Source organism: Cnephaeus nilssonii (genome assembly GCF_951640355.1).
Source record: "Cnephaeus nilssonii genome assembly, chromosome: 21".
In the NCBI taxonomy this organism is placed as follows: domain Eukaryota; kingdom Metazoa; phylum Chordata; class Mammalia; order Chiroptera; family Vespertilionidae; genus Cnephaeus; species Cnephaeus nilssonii.
Window position 1 is genome coordinate 1,702,568 of NC_137092.1, and position 20,942 is coordinate 1,723,509.

Here is a 20,942-nt window from a genome sequence, read left to right on the forward strand (position 1 = left end):
ACCGCCTTAAAACCGCCCGGTGATACAGGTAAACACCTGTAGCGGCCAACACCGAATTTCAGCCACCACTGACCACTCTCTCGTCAAAACACTAGTGTGATGTGCCCTCTTTGCCTCACAAATCCTGAGCCGTAAGAAGGGAAGCCAACCATCATTTCAGAATCTTCTCTCACAAGGAGTTCCTGGACTGGAGGGCACCATGCAATTAAGCATGAGGAAATGTTTGCGCAGACCTCATCATTCCTGAGATCGCAGGGGTTAGTCATAAGCCCTCGTCCGTGAAGGTGTGGCTCTAAGAGCTATTCCTGCTCACCTGGCCCCTGCCCCCGTACATTTATAGGGAAAACAACTGAGTTTGGGCAGCGGCACCTTCCCCGTGCAGCTCTGAGGGACCCCCAGTCAATGAGGAAAGCCGTGGGAAACGTATGTGACCGGATTTCACAGGTGACATCACGTGTCTCAGCGAACCCGACCAAGGAGCACCGTGACCCTCCTGAGTGAGCAGCAGGGACTGAGGCAGCACCCTGATGACACCAGCCCCGAAAGTCTGTGCCTCTCGGCCTCCGGGACAAACCTGCACTCCAGGACCAGCCTAACCTCCAGTGTGACCTGCCATCCTGTACTCACTCCTGACCCTCTCACCCATCAGGACCACACCACACTGTAGCAGTCCCAGTTTTCAAATTCAGCTGGTTCCTACACATGTTCGTGTCATGGGATCCACCTTCCTGCCCATCATGGGCTCGGTTCGCCTTCTCTAACAGAGCTCCGCCCTCGAGGGGAAGGCCCAGCCCCGCAGCCGGTCAGGAGATTCCTTCTCTGTCCGCCCTCTGCACGCGAGCACTGACTGTCCACCCCCTCACAGCTGACGCGCTGCTCCGGGGAGAGAGGACGCCTAAAATGATCATTGATCTCCAGTGACCAGCACAGTGCCTGGACCAACAACAGTTGCTAAAAATACTACAAATAGTTGAATAAAATGATGGAAGTGGGTAAAAGTTGACTTTAGCAGTCAGGATTCCGATTTCTCAGATGGCCCCTGGTATTTTCCTGTCCTTACATTTCATGAGGTCATCCCCCCACCCCCCCCCCCCCCACACACACACACACAGTTTTTTCTCTATCAGTTCCATTTCTTCCCCTTCACCCCCACACGCACAGTATGGCGCTCAAAGCTACAGGGGGTGATGTGGCCCTCTTTCCCAGTCAATCTGTAGGATAACACAATGGGACCTTCCCGTTAGAAACACGTTTGTCAGGCAGCAATGGGACTCCTGACGGCTCCCTGGAGTGAGGAGCCTGAACCTCCACGGAGACGGGCAGTGCACCTCATGGTCACGGGCCTCCTTGGTCCGGCCGGGATTCAGGGTGCGAGGTCTGCCTCGGCAAAGGGTCACTGCTGTCTCCTCTCCCAGCCTCTTCTCTCTTCGGAGCGGCTGACATGTGCAAAACCCCGTTGCTTTTATTTTAGTCACAACTCAGGATAGGACCGAAGGATCGGCTTGCATCGCCTGACATTTTCAGACGGACGTCTCACTGGACTAATGATAAGAATAAGCATTTCCGTATCCCGATTTGTGTGAATACTTGGGGACTTTTCTAGTTTCCTTTCAAAAGGCTGACTAGAACAAGGACATGTATTTGTAGGTGTGACTTTTCCTTCTTGGGCCTACTTTCTGGGCATGAACTTGAGCTTGATATCCAAATCGGTCGTCATTTGGTAAGCCAGTTGCATAACTGTATCCCTTAGCACCTTCGCTGCTCCGTGAGCACAGCCGGGAGCAAGACTCAGGGCAGACAAAACCGGGCGCACCGTCTGTCGGCCCTCGCGTACCAGACATTCTGGAGGATTACATTTGGATTTCCACGTGAAACTTCTACGTGCGAACACAGGCAGTCTCGCCCGTGACTTGCCTCAACCTTGTGACTTTGGAAGCTGTCAATGTTCTCTCGAGGCAAATGTCCTCTGAACCCCAATCATTTCTTTGCCAGCGTTGGGGCTCCTGCCAAGAAGTGACTGCACATCCTGTGGCCACTACTGAGGAAGCAACTGGCTTCGACGTTCATCCATGGCAGGTCAATGACCCAGCATCCACCCTGCTGTGTTCAGACACACCCGGTCAAAGATGACTTCCTAACAAAGGAACAACGGGTATCGGAAAAACCCGTCTACACTGCATTTTTCTCTTCATAGTGGGACCAGAAAACTGGGAAGATAACCTCGATGATCTATTCCAATCAGAAATCTATGTATCATATAGTTCATGGGGACGGCTGAAGGTTCGCTGTTTCCTAAGTTCTTCTCAGCTCGTCCGTGTACATCGCCGTTCTCCAGATTGTCCAATTAAAACACTGGCTCAGGACAATGATCCCTGAGTAACTGCTACAACATAGACAGTTGTGCTTTTTTGAGTTTCACACAAAAACATAAAACCGTTTTCAAGGCCGGCTAATTATTGAAATATACCTATAGGACCACAACTGAAAAAATATTTAGTCACTTGCTCCTGTTCCTCAGATTATATTCGTTTTATTCTACAGAGAGAGCCTGCAGTTTGCATCAGATAAGCCACAAGGGTAAGACTCAGAAAACATCTTGTTCGGTTATCCCAGAATTCAATTCCTGTGAATGCTCTATTAAGCATTTCAATTAGTTATGTTTACTTTTGGTTTTATAAATTAATCTTCTCTACATATCTAAATATACATTTCCTAATGAGCTTTAATATTCAAGGAGATAAATATGAGAAAAATGCTTTCAAACCAATTATAGGAATAATCTTATGTAACTTGCAAATGCTGAACAAAATATATCCTTTCAATAATGCTGATGCTGGGATAATATAGCTAAACTTGGGTGAAAATAATCATTGGGACTGTTATGATAATGTTAGGTTTTATCCTATGTACACAGAGAGTAATACACCATTAACAAGCCGAAGCGTAGGAATTTAGAAGTAAAAGACCGTGTAATGGTAATAGCTATTTATTAAGTGGTCACTTATTTCCTGATGCTCTCATTAAGATGTGTGATTTTAAACCATAAGGAAAAAGAGCGAAGCGTTTAGACTAAATATAGATTATTTTACTCGCCCTTTGCCCAAGTTCAAGCTCTAATCATTTCTTCCCTGTGTCTTCTCCACAAGTCCAGTGTCGTCACTCTGAAATTCATCTTCTATCCAGAGAGACTCTGGTACCTGAAACCTTTGTATCGGGTCTCAGATGCACGACATTCACAGCCTGCGCTCCCTAGCACGCCAAGCAGGCCCCATAAGCTGCTTTTTGTCTAACTCCCCTTGCAGCCCGAAGACTGGCGATCGAGATCTCAATCACCCCAGGAAACTACACTGAGACTGTGTCCTGCTGCGTCTCCGAAATCCTGCTCCCTGGCGTCCTCCACCAGGACACCCCTCCCCTGCAACTCCCCTTTTCCGCTGACTCCTCGTTATCCTTGCAACTCAAACTCCCTCTGGTGAGTTTCCAGAACTCCCTTTCCCCACCCCAGTCAACATCCTGACCGCGAATTCCCCAGGGTCATGGGTAACCTTGGGCATCCCCGACGTGCCCCAGGGAACTCGGGACTCCCTGTGACCACACACACTGCCCCGCTGTGTTGCCATCATGCGACCTGCACCCAGTGAGGTGCCCTCGTGAGGTTGCCCGTCAGCAGCGCATGCCTTGATTTCAGAGAGGAAGGAAGAGGGGGAGAGAGAGAGAAACATCTATGATGAGAGATAATCATGGATGGACTGCCTCCTGCATGCCTCCTCCTGGAGACCGAGCCCACAATCCAGGCAGGTGACCTCCTGGTTCATAGGTCAAGGCTCAGCCACTGAGCCACGCCAGTTGGGCGAGATCTAAAAGGTTTTTATTTCTAGTATAGAACACTTGTAGAATGAATATATAGTTCTGATATAATTATGAGATTTGGCGAAAGATTCCAGTGAAAATTTGACACTTCAGAATTCAGTGTGTGCTTGGCGTGTGGGTGGGCTGGGCTGCACAGAGCCAGCGATGGCCATTCTCCGGTTATCTGTTTCTCTGGATAATTACAGTGTAGAAAGATCAATCCATAATGAGAAGTATTTTCCACGCCATATCGATGGAACTGTTGTTCCTCAACATATGGCTAATTAAGTCGTTGGCAGAAGTGAGAACTTTTCTCCTAAACTGCTGCCTACAGGCTTAGCTCAAAATGGATCCCCTCATTGCTCAAATGAGCAAATATGACTCCTTTCTACTTGCCGTTTTTTCCAATCACGCCACGCTTCGTAGTTGACCTAGACTATGTAAAGTGAACCACAGGCACATCGGGCAAGACCTGGGGCTTCCGAATGCATGCCAAGCCAGGCTGCCCTTCGTGGAATTTCTCATGCACCGAGTTTGTTCTGTGTCTCTTTTGTCTTATTTGCCTCCATTTCTTCCATTCCCATCTCACTGTCCATAATATTGTATGTTCATATGGCGATCCCATTTTCACAGGAGCCCAGACTACAAAGCTACAGCAACATAACATGATATGCTCAGAGATGAATTCACCTTCAATTTTCAACGTACAAAATGCCTGCTTTTTCTATAATAGTAACAGTCTCAAACAGCATGAGGCTGCTTCTATCACTATGCTTCGGCGGAACGCGGGCTGTTGCTAGGGACTACAAATTGCTAAAATGCTACTGTTCTGATATTTCTGCAAATGATATGTTTGTCATAATAATTTACTAACGGGGTTATTCAATGACCTGATAGAATTAACTCCTTTTCAAAGCAATTAATTACAACCTAAGTATAACTCATAGCTGGAGGAACTGGCTCAAACCAGCTTTGTGTTGGTTTGACTTTTATATGCTTAAAGGGATAATAACTTTGCAGGGCTCCTAGAATATCCATTTAACAAATAATCACTGGCATCACTGTAAGAAGTTCAGGAGATATTACTGTTGTTTTAATTACAAATAAGCAGTAAAGCCAACATTCAGGAAAGGAAGCATCCTTCTTCTTCCCTCTGCTCCACGAAATGCATTATTTTATTCATTTTTCTTCCACCATTGATGTTTCTCTCTCTCTTCCTCTGTCTCTAAAATCAATTAAAAAACCATCTCCTGGGATGAAGAGTTTTTTAAAAAATAAGAAAAAAAAATCACAAACTCTAATCACTATCTTCAATATTTTTCTTATTTAGTATGTAGTTGCATGCATCTCTCTTTCATGTCTGCCTAATCCTTTGTCAATGGTCTTTAACTTTACTCATAACAAACATCTTGTCTTTTATATTGAAATTATATATGTACACTGGCATAGTAATTTAAGGATATATTTCAGAAGAATGCCCAGTTTACTTCCCTGAGCACGGGGAATATGAGGAACTATGGTGTGAAGGGCTCTCCCCCACCTCCTGGCTGAATTAATAGGTCCCGACTGTTACAATTTATGAGGAAGACTGGAGAGGGAGAAGGAGAGAAAGAACAATAAATTAGAAGCAAAAGTTACAAAGGTTTTATAGATCAAGTCCTAGCCTAGAAGCAGAAAAGGTTTTTATTGTGTGTCTATGTTGTTTTCTTAACTGATCAGAAACTGATGAGAATTTATAAAACTAATCATTAATCACAATTTCTAAGATACACCTTAGAACTGCCAATCAGTTTGTAGAAAACGAATTTCAGTGCTCACTTCATTCCTCCTGTGTTTTTAATTCCTAGATGCATTTTTGTTTTTCTTTAATTATGACATCAAGTATGTGCTTATTGACTGAGGATTAAAAAGTTAAAACATTACACCTGAGAAAATAAACAAAAATCACAGGTCTACCTATGTTAGCCATGTCTTTAAATATTCACATAGGCATGGCCTCATGAAGGCACACCGTTTTGGATACACCTTTCAGAGAAGTACCGTATTACTAAGAGAAAGCAGAGTGATTCTGAGCAACAAAGACAGCCCTCAGAGGGACCAGGGTTACTTACTGACCTGATTAGCACTGCCTCCGACTCTAATCAAACTATTTAGGAAGCAGTATCAGCTCGGTGAACCTGAAATCACAACATGGAGATTTGGAGGTCTTCACAGTGGATTTACCTGTATATCTTTATGATATGGGCTCAAAGAGTCCAGGTCCATTAATTTAGGTGCTTTCAAAGAAACACAGCCAAGCCTGGCCGATGTGGCTCAGTGGTTGAGCATCAACCTACAAACCAGGAGGTCACAGTTTGATTCCTGGTCCAAGCACATGCCCGGGGTTGTGGGCTCGATCCCCAGTGGGGGGCGTGCAGGAGGCAGCTGATCAATGATTCTCTCTCATCACTGACGTTTCTCTCTCTCTCCCTCTCCCTTCCTCTCTGAAATCAATAAAAATATATTAAGTAAATAAACAAATAGAGACAGCCAATATTTCCTTAGATTCTCTTTCTTCCCCTTTCTGTGCTTGTAAAGGTGACTAGTCCCCCTCACCTGATTCTGCAGATGAAGATGCACGTTCTATAGATACGCTGATAAGATCAAGGAAGAATTGCCCTCCATCTAGTCTGTCTCCTTGGGGCCTTGCTGGGCTCATTAGTGATGATTTAATGAACTCTCAGCTGGAATTCTATTTCTCTGTTCTGATGTCTTGGAAGCCATCTCACAATTATACCCAAGTACTTCCAAGTGACACTAGATTAGACAATATTATAAATTTTTAAAAAGTAGATTGGCAAAATATTCGTAGCCCCCCCCCCTTTTTCCCCTTGCTTAACATTAAGTCAGGTTTATTATTTTAAAATGATCTATTTGGAATTGTGCATAATCCCCAAACAGCCTTGGTTTTTATCTGTAGACAGAAGTAAAAGGATGGCCTAGAATCCTTATTCCATGTTCTTCTTAGTAAGTACGCAGCATAGCTGGTTGTGTACAATTTAGAAACTCCTGATTAAGAAGCTAATTAAGAATAACTTTTACAGGGAAGAATTATGGCTCCAAGAAGACACCAGAGATTTAAATAAAGGCCACACTGTAGCACATTTAATACCACAATCTCTCAATGGATTTTCTTAATTGTAATTATCTCTTCTTCCGCTGTTATAATATTTGGGAATTATCATAGTTTAAAAATATTTTTTTCTGTGGTAACCAAAGAAAACCAATTGGTGGCAACAATGAGAAAAGTGAGACTAATCGTTAATGACAACTCATTCTTGCAGAGTAGAGGTCCCACGTTCAGGATCCGTAAGCTGGATGCCTCGATGTAGCCAGCCGTCAACAGATAACTTGTTGGCTTTGAGTCAGTGTCTCCAACAGTTGTTCATATGTGAAAATATAGATATTTGCATTTGTCACGTTTCCTACCTTCTCCATAAAATTCACTTTCTATGTTTTCATTGCTATTTACTATTTTTTCATATTAATCTTCTTACCCATAAAATAGAGTTAATAATATCCACCTCAAGGGTCATCTTAAGAGTTCATCATAGAAACTACATTAAAATTGAGCAGAAAATGGACCATCAGAAAAGATCAAGAAAACGAGCTCCCTTGAAGCAGAGATGAAGGGGTCAACCCTTCATCCCTGAAGTTAAAATCCAACTAAAAACGGAACTCATCTCTCTCTCTCTGTTTAATTTGAGCACAGAGCCTGGAACCTTGCAGTCATTCCATGTTTACTTAATTCACTCCGCAGCTATTGATAGGCGATGGGCACTATGGGAAAAAGGCTATTAGTATCTCCGGGTCTTTACAACATACAGCGGTGGCTTTCAAATGCTGACTATTAAGATACATTCAAAAATAGGTTTTTCATATTATGCAGCATGCATGTGTGAGCGCACACACCCAAAACAAGTACACACACGACTAAAAAACATCCTTCACAAAGCAGCTCTTACCCTAGCCATGTGTCACACACTTTGATATTTATCCTTTTGTGTTCATTTTTGTAAAATAAAATAAAGAAATGGTGGCTGCAGTTCATTACATTGACTGCAATACCAACCCAGGAGAACCATCCAGTCCTGTGAAAAGCCGTTTTACACAGGATGTTCTCACTATTTCTGAGCACGGACACTATCAGACTCTGCTGGGGCTATTATTGCAATGAAAGCACCAAATTTTAGAGTCTTAAAAAAAATCCCATTGTCTCCAAACAACAGAATCTATTTTGAATAAGACACAGAGTTTTCTCTCACTTATCTTTATTCCTCTTGGAAAAAATTAAATCTCACCGGGGCAGAGATAAAACCCTTTAAGTCTCATCATGATTTATACACAATGAGATCATTTCTTTAGCCTTAGTTACAAAAAAAAAAAAAAAAAGAAGAAGAAGAAGAAGAAGAAAAAGAAGAAGAAGAAGAAGAAGCTGCAAGTGATTGACCTTTCAGCAGCAGGATCACACACAGTATTAACACACTGCGGACGGATCACGAGGATTCTCGCTTCATATTACACAGTGTTTTAGCAAGAACATGGAATAAATAACTTCAAAATGCAACGGGTATTTAATTTTAAAGTGTGCCTTTAACTTTTATGTAAAGCGTTGTTTGTACTCGTTCAATAGAAACTTATCTGGCCAATGGGTAAAGCTAGCAATGAAACTACTGGTCTGCAGTGTGTTAAAAGTCAGAAATCGTGGGAGCACATTCCTATTGAGGCAATGGATTTGTTAAGCTAAACGTAATAAATCCTATTTAATAACGAAGTCCTTGTTCTCTTAAACTAACGTAGAAGGACGGTGATTATAAACATGAGAGATCTACAATACGGCATTTCCAACTACTGAAAGACACAACACTCCATTTTCATTACGGGATCTGCCTAACCAACATGCAAGCGCTAAGTTCAAATAGCAAACCCTTTGCTGTTATTGAGCGCGTCACCGATCTCTCTCAGTAAGAAACTCAGGTGCCAATACCAAGGCTGATGCAGAGCTATGGCGGAGACCTTCCCTTCTGTTCTCTCTATTTATCTACCAGCCTCTCCTCCTATAGTAATAGAAGTTTAATGGGGGCATGTGTCCACTCACCTAGAGGTGTATTTCCCAACACCCTTTGCTGCGAGGCATGTTTAAGGGATCAGGTTGTAGACAGTGAGATAAAAACAGAAGTGACCTATGCAATGTCTGGGTAATGAACTTAAAAAGAAAGGGGCTCCCTCCCCTATGTCCCATTCTGTTAGGAGCAATGTGGCCAAAGTGACCACCTACGGGCCAAAAATAAAAATCAGGCACTGCCCAGCTGGCGTGCCTCAGTGGTTGAGCATCGACCTATGAACCAGGAGGTCACAGTTCAATTCCCAGTCAAGAGCACATACCCGGGTTGGGGGCTCAATCCCCAGTAGCAGGTGTATAGGAGGCAGCCAATCCACGATTCTCTCTCCTCATTGATGTTTCTGTCTCTCTCTCCCTCTCTCTCTCTGAAATCAATAAAAATATATATTTTTTAAAATATATTTTATTGATTTTTTTTACAGAGAGGAATGGAGAGGGATAGAGAGTTAGAAACATCGATGAGAGAGAAACATCGATCAGCCGCCTCCTGCACGTCCCCCCTCCCCCCGCCACCGCTGGGGATGTGCCCGCAACCAAGGCACATACCCCTGAACAGAATCGAACCTGGGACCCTTCAGTCCGCAGGCCGAGGCTCTATCCACTGAGCCAAACCATTGAGGGCTAAAAATGTATTTTTTTAAAAATCAGGCACTGAGGATGGTTCACATGGTTAGATGACAGAACTAAATGAGTATTTTGTTTAAGCCACTTCCTTAACGTGGCCACACCTGTGTCCTAAATAACACACAATCCCTTTGCAAAGCGGACCTCTCCGAAAGGAGGGGGAGAGGGAGAGGAAACAGCGCGTGGAGTTTCATCACAGCAGAAGCAAGACTGACGTGCAAGGGCAGGAAGGACGTGAGGCTGTCCACGTGGCGGGCAGTGGCTTGGTCACAGAAAGGTCACGTGCTCCCACCTGCCATGACGCGTGTCACAGAAACAATTCCTGGAGGAGGCGGCTCCCTGTCTTCTACACACAGACTCTTTCTTTCTTTCTTTCTTTTTGACGAGATGAAACTTTCTTGTATATATTCATATCATATCAAATACTGAACTAGAACATAACTGCATTCTACTCATCACTACCCCAAATGTCAAAAGATTCAGCTCCCAGCAGGAAAATGAGCAGCGGCATCAATGGGAAAGGTCTCCGCGTGTTCAACGCTGCGTTCGCACCGCGGTGCCCAGTCAAATGGAGCATCGTGCACGGATGTCGCATGATCAAATAACTTAGGAAAGCGGACGTAATGGAATGAAATGAAAGGGGAAAAACAGAACCACTATTGATTCTTATAGGCAGAAGATAACGCTACAGCCCAAACACTCGGAGCGACAAACCGTATCACGATCCCAAACATGAGTTGTAATTTGCTTCTTGCGCCGTTGAGGTGGAGCTATTTCAACATGCTGGGTATTTATTTGGCTCCTGTCTCTTCAGTGCAGAGATGCTTTGTAGATAACGTTCATAGGGATACACAAAACTGCCCTGCCCCACACAACTCCACTAATGGAAAACACATCTCCAATACAGGACTGCGGCAGGAACCCACAATGGTGAATTTCCAATAACTACTTGAAAACATCACCCATATTTCAGACCTATTGCCTGGCTAACTTCTCCATTTACTACTAACCGAGCATTTCTGAATGGGTGCTTGTGGAGAGGAACAGCAATTACTGGTCTCACGCTGCAGACACCAGTAGAATAGACTTGATGGACACTTGTCTTATTTATGTGAAACCCTCCACTCAACCGTCAAGTTGAAAGGTAAAACCGCAGTCGCTCTAATGCCTCTGAACATGGAACTTGGGGAAAATGAAGACCTCTCCTCCCTCCTGTCCCTGATCTACAGGATGGCTTTGTAATTAAATAAAGGTTCACACAGAGAAACAGGACAGGGGCACTGAGCTTCTGAAAGAAAGGAGGCTCCTGCAGACATTCGGAAGCTGGAGAATGTGAAAACTTACTTTTTCTCTCTTTAATTTTTCATCAAAACAAAGAGAGGGACAGAAATGGTCCTAGACTTGGGAGCAATGATCTAGAAAGAGAGGGCCTGGCATCCGGATAAGAAAATTAGTAGCGGGCTGAGAAGCATTCCTGATGACCTCATTCTGAAAAGGCTAGGCCAGTGGTCGGCAAACTCATTAGCCAACAGAGCCAAATATCAACAGGACAACGATGGAAATTTCTTTTGAGAGCCACATTTTTTAAACTTAAACTTCTTCTAACGCCACTTCTTCAAAATAGACTCGCCCAGGCCGTGGCATTTTGTGGAAGAGCCACACTCAAGGGGCCAAAGAGCCGCATGTGGCTCGCGAGCCACAGTTTGCCGACCACTGGGCTAGGCAATGGACAGGCCCCGACCCTACAATGGGGCTCAGCGTGTGATCAGCTAAGAGAAGGAACAGCTGTCGCCTCCGTGTAGACCCGTCACTTACAGACTGATATTCGCAGTGTGTGAACGGAGGAAGGGACAGACAAACCAAAGACATGAGGATGGGCCTCTTTCATTTGTGGGCCACCAACTGTCCACAGTCCAGCCCCCCGAGAGGATGACGACAAAGCTCACGAGACGAAGGCTACATTGAACCAACGGTTCTCTCTGGCCCCTCAGTAAACAATCAGTGGTCAGAGGAAAATGTTAGAAAACTAGACCTCCCTGGGATATGTCGGCAAAAGGTGGGACCGTCTGACCCGTGAACAACCTTAGCGGCCACGCGTCGGCGGTGTGGCTTCCAGACTATGGTTACACATCTGTAAAAGTCAGCCAGATACGAACAATCTTTAGGGAATCTTAAAAAAAAAAAAAAAAAGGAATAGAGCAGGAAGACAAGCCACTTCTGTCCGTTGTTATCAATTCAGCCCATTTGTTCCATCAGAGAGAGAGCTGGAGCATCTCAGCCTCTCTAAGCCCGAACGCTGAGTTTCCGTGGCCGGACCTGGAACCATTTACTTCCTGGAGATGCTGGCTGGTGACGATGGCCAGGGGAGAGGACGGGAAGGTAGACATGGCCTCGCCAATGTCCATCCCTAACAAAGTGGAGACAGCACATTTATTATAAAGCAATCTCCACTCATTTCCGTCTGCTCTTCTCTGAACAGACACAACTTTGACCATGGACATGTCTGAAGGCAGTTATTCTGGATAATGTGAGGAAAAATTTAAAAGTGTGATACAGAACAATATTTAAAAGGAAGCTACTCACCGATGCCAATGAAAGCGGCTTCGTACCCCTCTGATTTCAGAGTTTGGAGAGTCATGTCGCTCACGGAAAGGCTTCTGCCACAAATTATCTGTAAGGGACAAGATGCGAATAATGACACTTCGAATTTTTATTGGGATACTTTTTTTAAAATGTATTTTCATTGATTTCAGAGAGGAAGGGAGAGGGAGAGAGACAGAAACATCCATGGTGAGAGAGAATCATGGATCAGCTGCCTCCCACATGCCCCACACTGGGGATCGAGCCTGCAACCTGGGCCTGTGCCCTGACCAGGAATCGAACCAGTGACCTCCTGGTTCATAGGTCAACTCTCAACCCCTGAATGATGGGCTGATTACTAAAATCTTGACCTTCAACATCAAAAAGAACAGGAACTGGAGATATATATATATATATTCGAACGTGTGGAAATATGTTTGTTAGAAGTGGAACACTAACACGTTTTACTTAAGGGGCTAAATGCATCTCTTTTGCCTTTTAATAAAAGTAACAAAGATAAAAGCTAGTGTATTTAAAGCCAAGTGGGTGAACTTTCATAGCTTAATTAATATGTTCAAAGCACTATGTGGGGGCACTTTCAATGAGAAAATGACAAATGAGACAGTTTCTGCCTAGTGTGTAGTAAGATCTGTGCAGAAGATGTACATAAACAAATATAACATAAAACAGTGAGACCAGCCAGGTGTGCAGGAGCTCAGAGGATGGAGAGATCCATCCTGGCGAAGGTCAGAAAGACGAGGACCAAGAGGCGGCAGGACTCCGATAGGACCTTTTTAGAGGGGCTGGGAGCGCGACAGGGAGCCTTGTCCAGGGAAGAGGAGGAAAGGCAGGAAGCAGGGGCGCGCCACCCCTATGAGAGGCCACAACAGGTTGTTCAGCTCCCAGACAGGAGCCAGTTTTCAGATCTGGAACCTGCCGAGGCAGAGGTGGCCGGGTCCACGGAAAAGGACCCTGCACGTAACCACCGCAGTGACCACCCCAGTCCTTCTCCACGGGAGCTGTGGCTGCTCGCCAAGGGGACTGGCCCCCGGGGAGAGGGAACAATCACACGTTTCAAGGACATCAGACACAGATTTGTCACTGACACCTGGAGACAGACGGGGACCTGCAGGGACCGGGCAAGAAGTGGAGCCTGGCTAACGTCTAGTTCCATGAGCTCACAGACCCAGTGTGCGCCTCTTCCCAGGCCTCACCTGGAACATCCGAACGCTGTACTTGTCCGGTGAAGTCACCCCCACATGAAGGCAGGAGGGAGGCGGGGAGAGATTAACCAAAGGACTTACACGCATACATGCACAACCCATGGGCGCATGCAGCAGTGCGTTGGAATGGAACTCTAAACGGCAGACACTGCCCCGGCTGGTGTGGCTCAGTGGCTAGAATGTCAGCCTGCAGACCCAAAGGTCCCGGGTTCAATTCCAATCAAGGGCACATACCTTGGTTGCAGTCTCCTCCCCGGCCTGGCCCATGGTTGGGGCATGTGCAGGAGGCAACCAATCAATGTGTTTCTTTCACATGGATGTTTCTATCTTTCCCTCTCTTCCACTCTCCCTAAAAATCAATGGAAAAATATCCTCGGGTGAGGATTAACAATAAAATAAAATAAAATAAAATGGCAGACATAAAAAACATTGCTGGGCTGCTACTCTGAAATCCTAGCATTATTGGTTAAACAGATACAACGTTAGGAAAATCCCCCGGTGGGCATGTTGATCATGGTTTTGTTCCTTGATTCCCTGCACTCTTATATTTGTAATGTTTTGCCATCTTGATATTCATAGATGTGGATTATAGACTATATTATAGCTTCCTCAGATGGCTTTAGTGACACATGACTGGGCACTCAAACATCTTAGCCAAATTCAGAATAAAATTCCTTCCACTTCGTTTTCGGCTAAGTTATTGCTAATCCAATACACGGGCTGCATATAATAAGGCCTGACGCAAAGCTCCATCTACTCTCCACTTTGGACTTGAGGACAACTTCCTTTACCCACCCACAAAAGGCATTCACACCGAGAAGAATGTTGTAGGGGTGGGCGAGATTAGCCTGCGAGCTCAGGTGCATATGTGCATAGCCCCTGGACACAGACACTAGTGTGGTGAAGGCCGGGGAGAGGGAGGTGGGGGTGGAGGGGGTCAATGGGGAAGAAAGGGGGACATCTGTAATACTTTCAACAATGAAGATAAATTTTTTAAAAAATAGTAATATTTATCATGTAGGATTAAGATTTATAACTGCTTTTGGAGGGGACCTCTGTAAATAAACTGTGATGCCACTATAAAAATACACAGGAGACAAGTGTACATGTTCTCCACACGTCTCTGATAGGAGCTCTGGCTAAAGAGATAAAGTATTTCCAGAATCTCTGAGACAGATCAGCCGGAAGAGTTTTTAAAATATTTGGCTGTTTTTAGTAACACCAATTATTTTGTCAACTATTACTGCACGTTTCTCTCCTTCCCTGCAGATATTGATAAGATTTTATGAGTTCCCAACAGCATCCTATTGTAATGGAAATGCTTGCTTCCGGCAACAGTAATGGAAAACAAGACAATGAAGAGAGCTCATCCAGAAAGAGACCTGGGAGGTATTTTTACTCAAATCATGAAGCAGAGGAAGTGCCTCACAATTACAAATTAAGTTAAATCAAAACTTAACTCTCTCACCCTATTCTGAGAAATGGCAACTATACATGTTTAAAACATATTTCAAAAAAAGCAAGAGCTTTATGCAGATTTACATGTTTAGCTTTAAAATTTAAAGCCATTAGAAATATCATAAACACTGTGAAACAAAAATGTTCCCATCCCACCCATTCGCAATTGCAAGACAAACAACGAGCATGGAGTCTGAAAGATGAGTACCAGCGCCTGGCACACACATCACAAGAGACTTCATTACGTCCACCTAAAGATAAAAATGATTTGCAGTGTCTCACATTAGATCTGTTATGATAACATCGAGATGTTATCAAAATATAACAGCTAAGAGGCTAATTCTTCTCAAGAAAAAAAGTAGTTTATTTTATTAGAAATGGCCTTTTGATGGGAAATCACTTGAGAGTGTACTTGATAAATTAGAAATTGCCTATCTTGCTGATCATGTAAAGTAAAAAAATAAAAATTTGAATGTTATAAGAATGCAGAAGCAAAGAAAAATATTATCCTAAACAACTCTGTGTTAAAGGGAAAAACAAAACTACAATTACTTAAGGAAAATAATCATAATAGTAATAGGAACACATGGATGCCCACAAGGATCTCTTCAAAAAGAAATGAATAATTTGAAATGGTTTTATTATTCAACCTAGAGAAATTAAAAAGTACATAACTCAAGGCTAAAAAAAAGGAGTTCCTAAAGCTCTATTTTAAGCCTACAATGTGTTAACTTTTTGACCACCTTTAAAGGAACGCCACAATATTTATTCCACAAAACAATGAGAAAGACAGAGCTGTTCCCCACGGATCTCCTGCTCATGTTGAGAAAGCACGATCACATGGGCACGCTGGCATGATGCAGAGAATAAATAAAATGAGCCTCTAAGAAATTATGTTCCATATTGTGAAATACGAATGGTTGAGTGCATGGAAGTTGCATGAAAACAGAAAAACAAAACAAAAGCGTGATTAAAGAAACCAAGCCCTTCCATTCTCCACACTGATCCCCTGAAGCAATTGAGGAATCTGTGTCTCACAGACAATTAATCACGTGCGGGCGTGCCAGATGAGCGCTATCGATCGCCCTTTTCCAGGCTGGTGGCCTTCAGACAGGCAGACAGACAAATGCCCTAAGCAAGGAGAGATCCTGCTGCTGCTGCCGGAGCCGCTTTTAATTGTTCTTCCCTACCACGTGTGACATTGTGCTGCTCAGAGCGGCTGCGGAGCCCACGCCTTTCTCTGAACAATAGCCATGTGTGGTCTTTCATTTACCTTCACCCCGAGGTCCTTCATCAGCTCAACCTCAAAGTTTACTACGTCATAGGGCAGCCGGAACTGAGGGATTTCAGAAGTGCTGGAAGAGAAGAGAAAGAAGAAAAAGAAGCACCTGTTGAAAAACCATCAATCTTAAAAATGCAACATGTCTTTCTGACCAATATTAAAGGACTAACTATCTCTTCGAAGGGTGTTTGCATTTCACAGAACATGAGACCAGTGGGGGCACCCACATTTTTACATACAGGATAAAATATTATAGGGACTACAGTCTACATTTTTACATGCAGGATAAAATATTATAGGGACTACAGTAGATAGAGGAGAAAGTGATGTGAAAAATAAATAAGTGTAAACTACGGAAAACGAGTAATAAACAGACAACTGGTAAAAAGCATTTCTAAAAGTATTAAGTTTATGGTCTATTAATCTATATATATAAAAGCCCAATATGCAAATTGTCCCTGCAGGAGTTCAACTGGGAGACCCATCACTTGCTCTGACGTGCGCTGACCACCACAGGGCAGTGCAGAACAAAGGAAGGCCCTGATTGGCCCAGATTGCCAGCCAGGCCTACAGACCCTACCCGTGCACGGATTTCATGCATCGGGACTCTAGTAATTATATAAGAAATTCCTAACAAAAGGCAATGTTAAATACCAAAAGTTAGTTGAAAGAACAGGTCATGTTTCATATACATACATATACGTACATTCATATATATTCTATCAAGATTCCTCTAGCTCAGCTGTTTTCAACACATGTGCTGCAAGCATGTTTAAAACATGTGATGCCTATTTAATTGGGGCGCTGGCCTCTTTTCCCATAAATTGCCAAATAAAAAAATGACCAACAGCCAATACAATAGCTATCTGGTATGAATGAATCAAAATTTTACCTTTTTTGGGGGGATCAGATCGGCAAAAAAATATATTTTTTGGTGTGCCGCAGAATTTTAGAAATTAGTTTATGTGTGCCCTGAGCTGAAAGAGGTTGAAAATCGCTGTTTGAGCTTGTTCATGTTGGAATCTGTGACTCTGTACTACTGTGCCATTCAGGATATGGCAGGATTAGTTCCATGTGGCCTAGAGAACATTTTTGTAGTAAACCCATCTTCTTCTCTGAAAGAAATAAGCATCCCTGAAGGACACAGTTATAAATAAGTAATGTCAATACTGGCTTTCTGTCTGCCCTTAAAAACCCCACAACAACAACAAGAAAAACTATTTATAAAATATAATCATTCTATACTATAATAATTTAGGGAAATATAAAAGCTAAGCAAAATTAACTTTTCAGTGTTATACAATAATGAACAGGCTATATGTGTCCATGAATATTTATTTATTCATTTATCTTGTCATTTAACAAGCATGTACAGAGTGCCAGGCGCAGTGTTAGCGACTGGGATTTGATGGTGAATTTTACCAATAAGCTCTCATGCTGGTGGGGAAAGTTCCAGAAACAGATAACTACGAAGGGATGTAGTGCATGTAATGAGAGCTACGTCCAGGCCAGACAGAGATTAAAGTGTAAGGTGAACAAGTAAGTGCTGCTGATGAAACCCCTGGGTGGCCTAAAGCCGTCTTCTAAGGCGCACACGCAGCCTTTTCCTTAGGCTTACAAACTTGATTATTCAACCAATTTCTCTACATCCAACAATCAGCAAGGCAAGGCACCATGCTCTGAGCGACAGAAAATGCACGGAATTAACAGTGTGAAATCAAGGCCTTCACTAACAGAGCTGTCTGACCAGTTAGGATGCAAGACTCCAGAGAGAAGGACTTTGGGTCTCAGTCCGGGATAAGAATCTCAAGCTAACCTGTGAACTCGGACCACCCCGGGCCCTTCCACGCCCTCACAACGCTCTGAATATCTATCACAATATTCCACCCCCAGATCCCTCGCTGACAAAAGGGTTATCTTCAGCTGAAGGCCGGTGAGAAGCAGAGACACAATTTGGAAAGCTCCCGCCCCCGCTTCTCTGTCTAAAAGCCGGACATACATTGGCACAGGCGCGTCTCCCATTTCGAGCCAGGAAGGGCAAACTCTGCATCACCGAGAGAAGTCTGGGCACCGACCTGCACCGAGGGGCACCTAGAGGGATCTAACCACAACCCTCAATGACCGTGTTCTCCCAGGAGCTTCCCTCTTTCGGCCACTGTCCCACAGGATGCCGCCCCCAAACCCCCTTTCATCGGGTCTTGTCACTTCTCCACTAATTCACTGTTCTTTGTAAACAAGATACACAAGCCTCCAGTCTGACACCCCTCCTCCACCTGAGGGACTCATCACTGAGTTCTCCCACCTGCATGCCCGGTACAGGTGTTGATAAACAGTTATTTCACAGGCCCAGCCACGGAAGCTAAGAGGCTAGAGCAGTGGTCGGCAAACTCATTAGTCAACAGAGCCAAATAACAACAGTACAACGACTGAAATTTGAGAGCCAAATTTTTTAAACTTAAATTTCTTCTAACGCCACTTCTTCAACATAGACTCGCCCAGGCCGTGGTATTTTGTGGAAGAGCCACACTCAAGGGGCCAAAGAGCCGCATGTGGCTCGCGAGCCGCAGTTTGCCAACCACTGGGCTAGAGGATACTTCTTCCTCCCGGTGTCTTCAAGGGCTAAGCAAAAGGGTTCTCAAACACTGTGGGCTGCATGTGGGCACCAACAGATAGCCTGTCTTATTTTGTTGTTATTGTTGTTGTTAATCCTCACCCAAGGATATTTTTCCATTGATTTTTAGAGAGAATGGAAGGGAGGAGAAGAGACAGAGAGAGAGAAACATCAATGTGAGAGAGACACATTGATGGGTTGCCTCCGCGTGTCCCCTGACCCAAGGCCAGGGGTCAAGCCTGCAACCAAGATACGTGCCCTTGACTGGAATTGAACCCAGGACCCCTCAACCTGATAGATGATTTTCATCACAATATTTTAGTTTGTTTTAAAATTATTTATTTGTGTCTAGAGCTTTAAAATATAAAAATACATTTTGGAGATTTGAGGCAATAACGTTGAAATTGGTCAAAATTGCATGATGGTTAGGATTATTTGCTATTGGGTGTTTTTCTACTCTTGTGGGCACCCTGCAGTTTAGAATGATGGACTGTCATCGATTTGAGTCTGAGCAACGTAAAAACATGTGCACTTTTCTAAGTATGTTTTGTGAACAGTAGTCGTATAAAGTGATGACACTGTGTCACTGCGGGGCCTGAGATGATTCTCTATCCACTGAGCCAAAGCGGCAAGGGCCAGATGCCCTGTCCTGAAAGGCATGGAGCCATATGGAAATGAACGGAAATTACGGTCTGATGAAGATCCTCCGATTCAGGGCAGCTTAGGAAGAACAAGGGGCTGTGAATGAGGAATTCCAGCCAATAAAGCAGCCACAGCCAGGCAAGGCTCCACGCATAGGCAGATACACTGTGAGGCTGACGCAGCCCACCAGGGATCTGTATGGGATCTCAGTAGGAGAGAGATATATCATATATGTATTATATCTATCTATAATATATGAAAGCCTACTATGCAAACTGTCCCCGCAGGAGTTTGACTGGGAGACCAATCACTTGCTATGACCTGCACTGACCACCAGAGGGTGGCGCAGAACGAAGGAAGGTCCTGGCCGGCAGCCAGCAGCCAGGGAAGGGAGGCCCCAGCCGGCAGCTGGAAGGCCCCGATTGGCCCTGACCGCCGGCCAGTCCTAGGGACCCTACCCTTCACAAATTTTGTGCACCGGGCCTCTAGTATGGTATAAAAGGAAAAACGGTTCTGCACGAAGAAATCGCTCTCAAAGAGCAGACGACAAGGAAGGAGGACAGACCCATCTGAGTGGGAGGAAACCTGAGCAAGCAGAAAGTATAATTCTTTCTTTAAAAAATAATTTGATTTCAGAGCGGAAGAGAAAGGGACAGAGAAATACCAATGATGAGAGAGAATCATGGATCAGCTGCCTCCTTCATGCCCCACACTGTGAATCGAGCCCGCAACCTGGGCATGTGCCCTGAATGGAAATCAAACCGAGACCTCCTGGTTCATAGGTTGACTCTCAACCACTGAGCCACACCAGCCGGGCACAAAGTATAATTTTGAGAACTGAAGGAGGCATGCAAGCAAGTTAGATGCCGGCCCCTCACATGGCCCACAGCTCTGCAGCCAACACTGAGCGCAGGGCTCAGCACATTCGTGAAACGAATCAATGTGTGGGGATCGCCCTGCAAGCATCTCCTCGGACCCTAAGCGGAAGGGGAGACTCTAAAAGGAGGCGGCTGCATTTGGTCCTGATCACACGGCTTTCACTTTGATAAGTAACAGACAAAGTCAGCAAGTGCACACGTGCATGGCCCTGAAAGCCCGTTGACACCACCTTTATCTTTGTCATGGTAACAGCAAGCCCTTCAACCCTTTTAAACTCACATGCTGGGGCGGGGGTGGGGGTGGGGAGAGGGAAATAGAAGCCACAGTTGGAGGGAAGCAGCTCTCCTGATTATCTCGCACATTTGCTGCGGCATCACAAATAAGCAGTTGGTTGTGTTCAATCTAGTGGGGATTGGGTCTCCTTCACCAGCTCGAGTGATTTCCTGCAAAGTAGTTGGGATCTCAATTTACCGGGGAGAAAAGAATCTATTTGGATGAAAAGGAAAAGGAAAGATAAAACCTGGCATCCCCTCTTTAAGCAATTGATTTCCAATACGAAGCTAATCGAATCTTTTTTAGCCACTTTGAAGGGACAAGAGGATGAAAGACATCTGTAAGTGAGAAAATAAATGA

The 20,942-nt window shown here is 44.4% G+C and overlaps 1 protein-coding gene across 1 annotated transcript in view; it reads right to left on the bottom strand.

Annotated features, from left to right (window-relative positions):
• Positions 1 to 20,942, bottom strand: part of DPYD (dihydropyrimidine dehydrogenase) — a 362,324-nt gene that overhangs the window by 210,746 nt on the left and 130,636 nt on the right. The window contains exons 7-8 of the mRNA XM_079761319.1: positions 16,169 to 16,250; positions 12,218 to 12,305 (exon numbers count right to left, since the gene is read on the bottom strand). Of these exons, the coding sequence (XP_079617445.1) occupies positions 12,218 to 12,305; positions 16,169 to 16,250 (170 nt within the window). The remainder of the gene's footprint in view (positions 1 to 12,217; positions 12,306 to 16,168; positions 16,251 to 20,942) is intronic.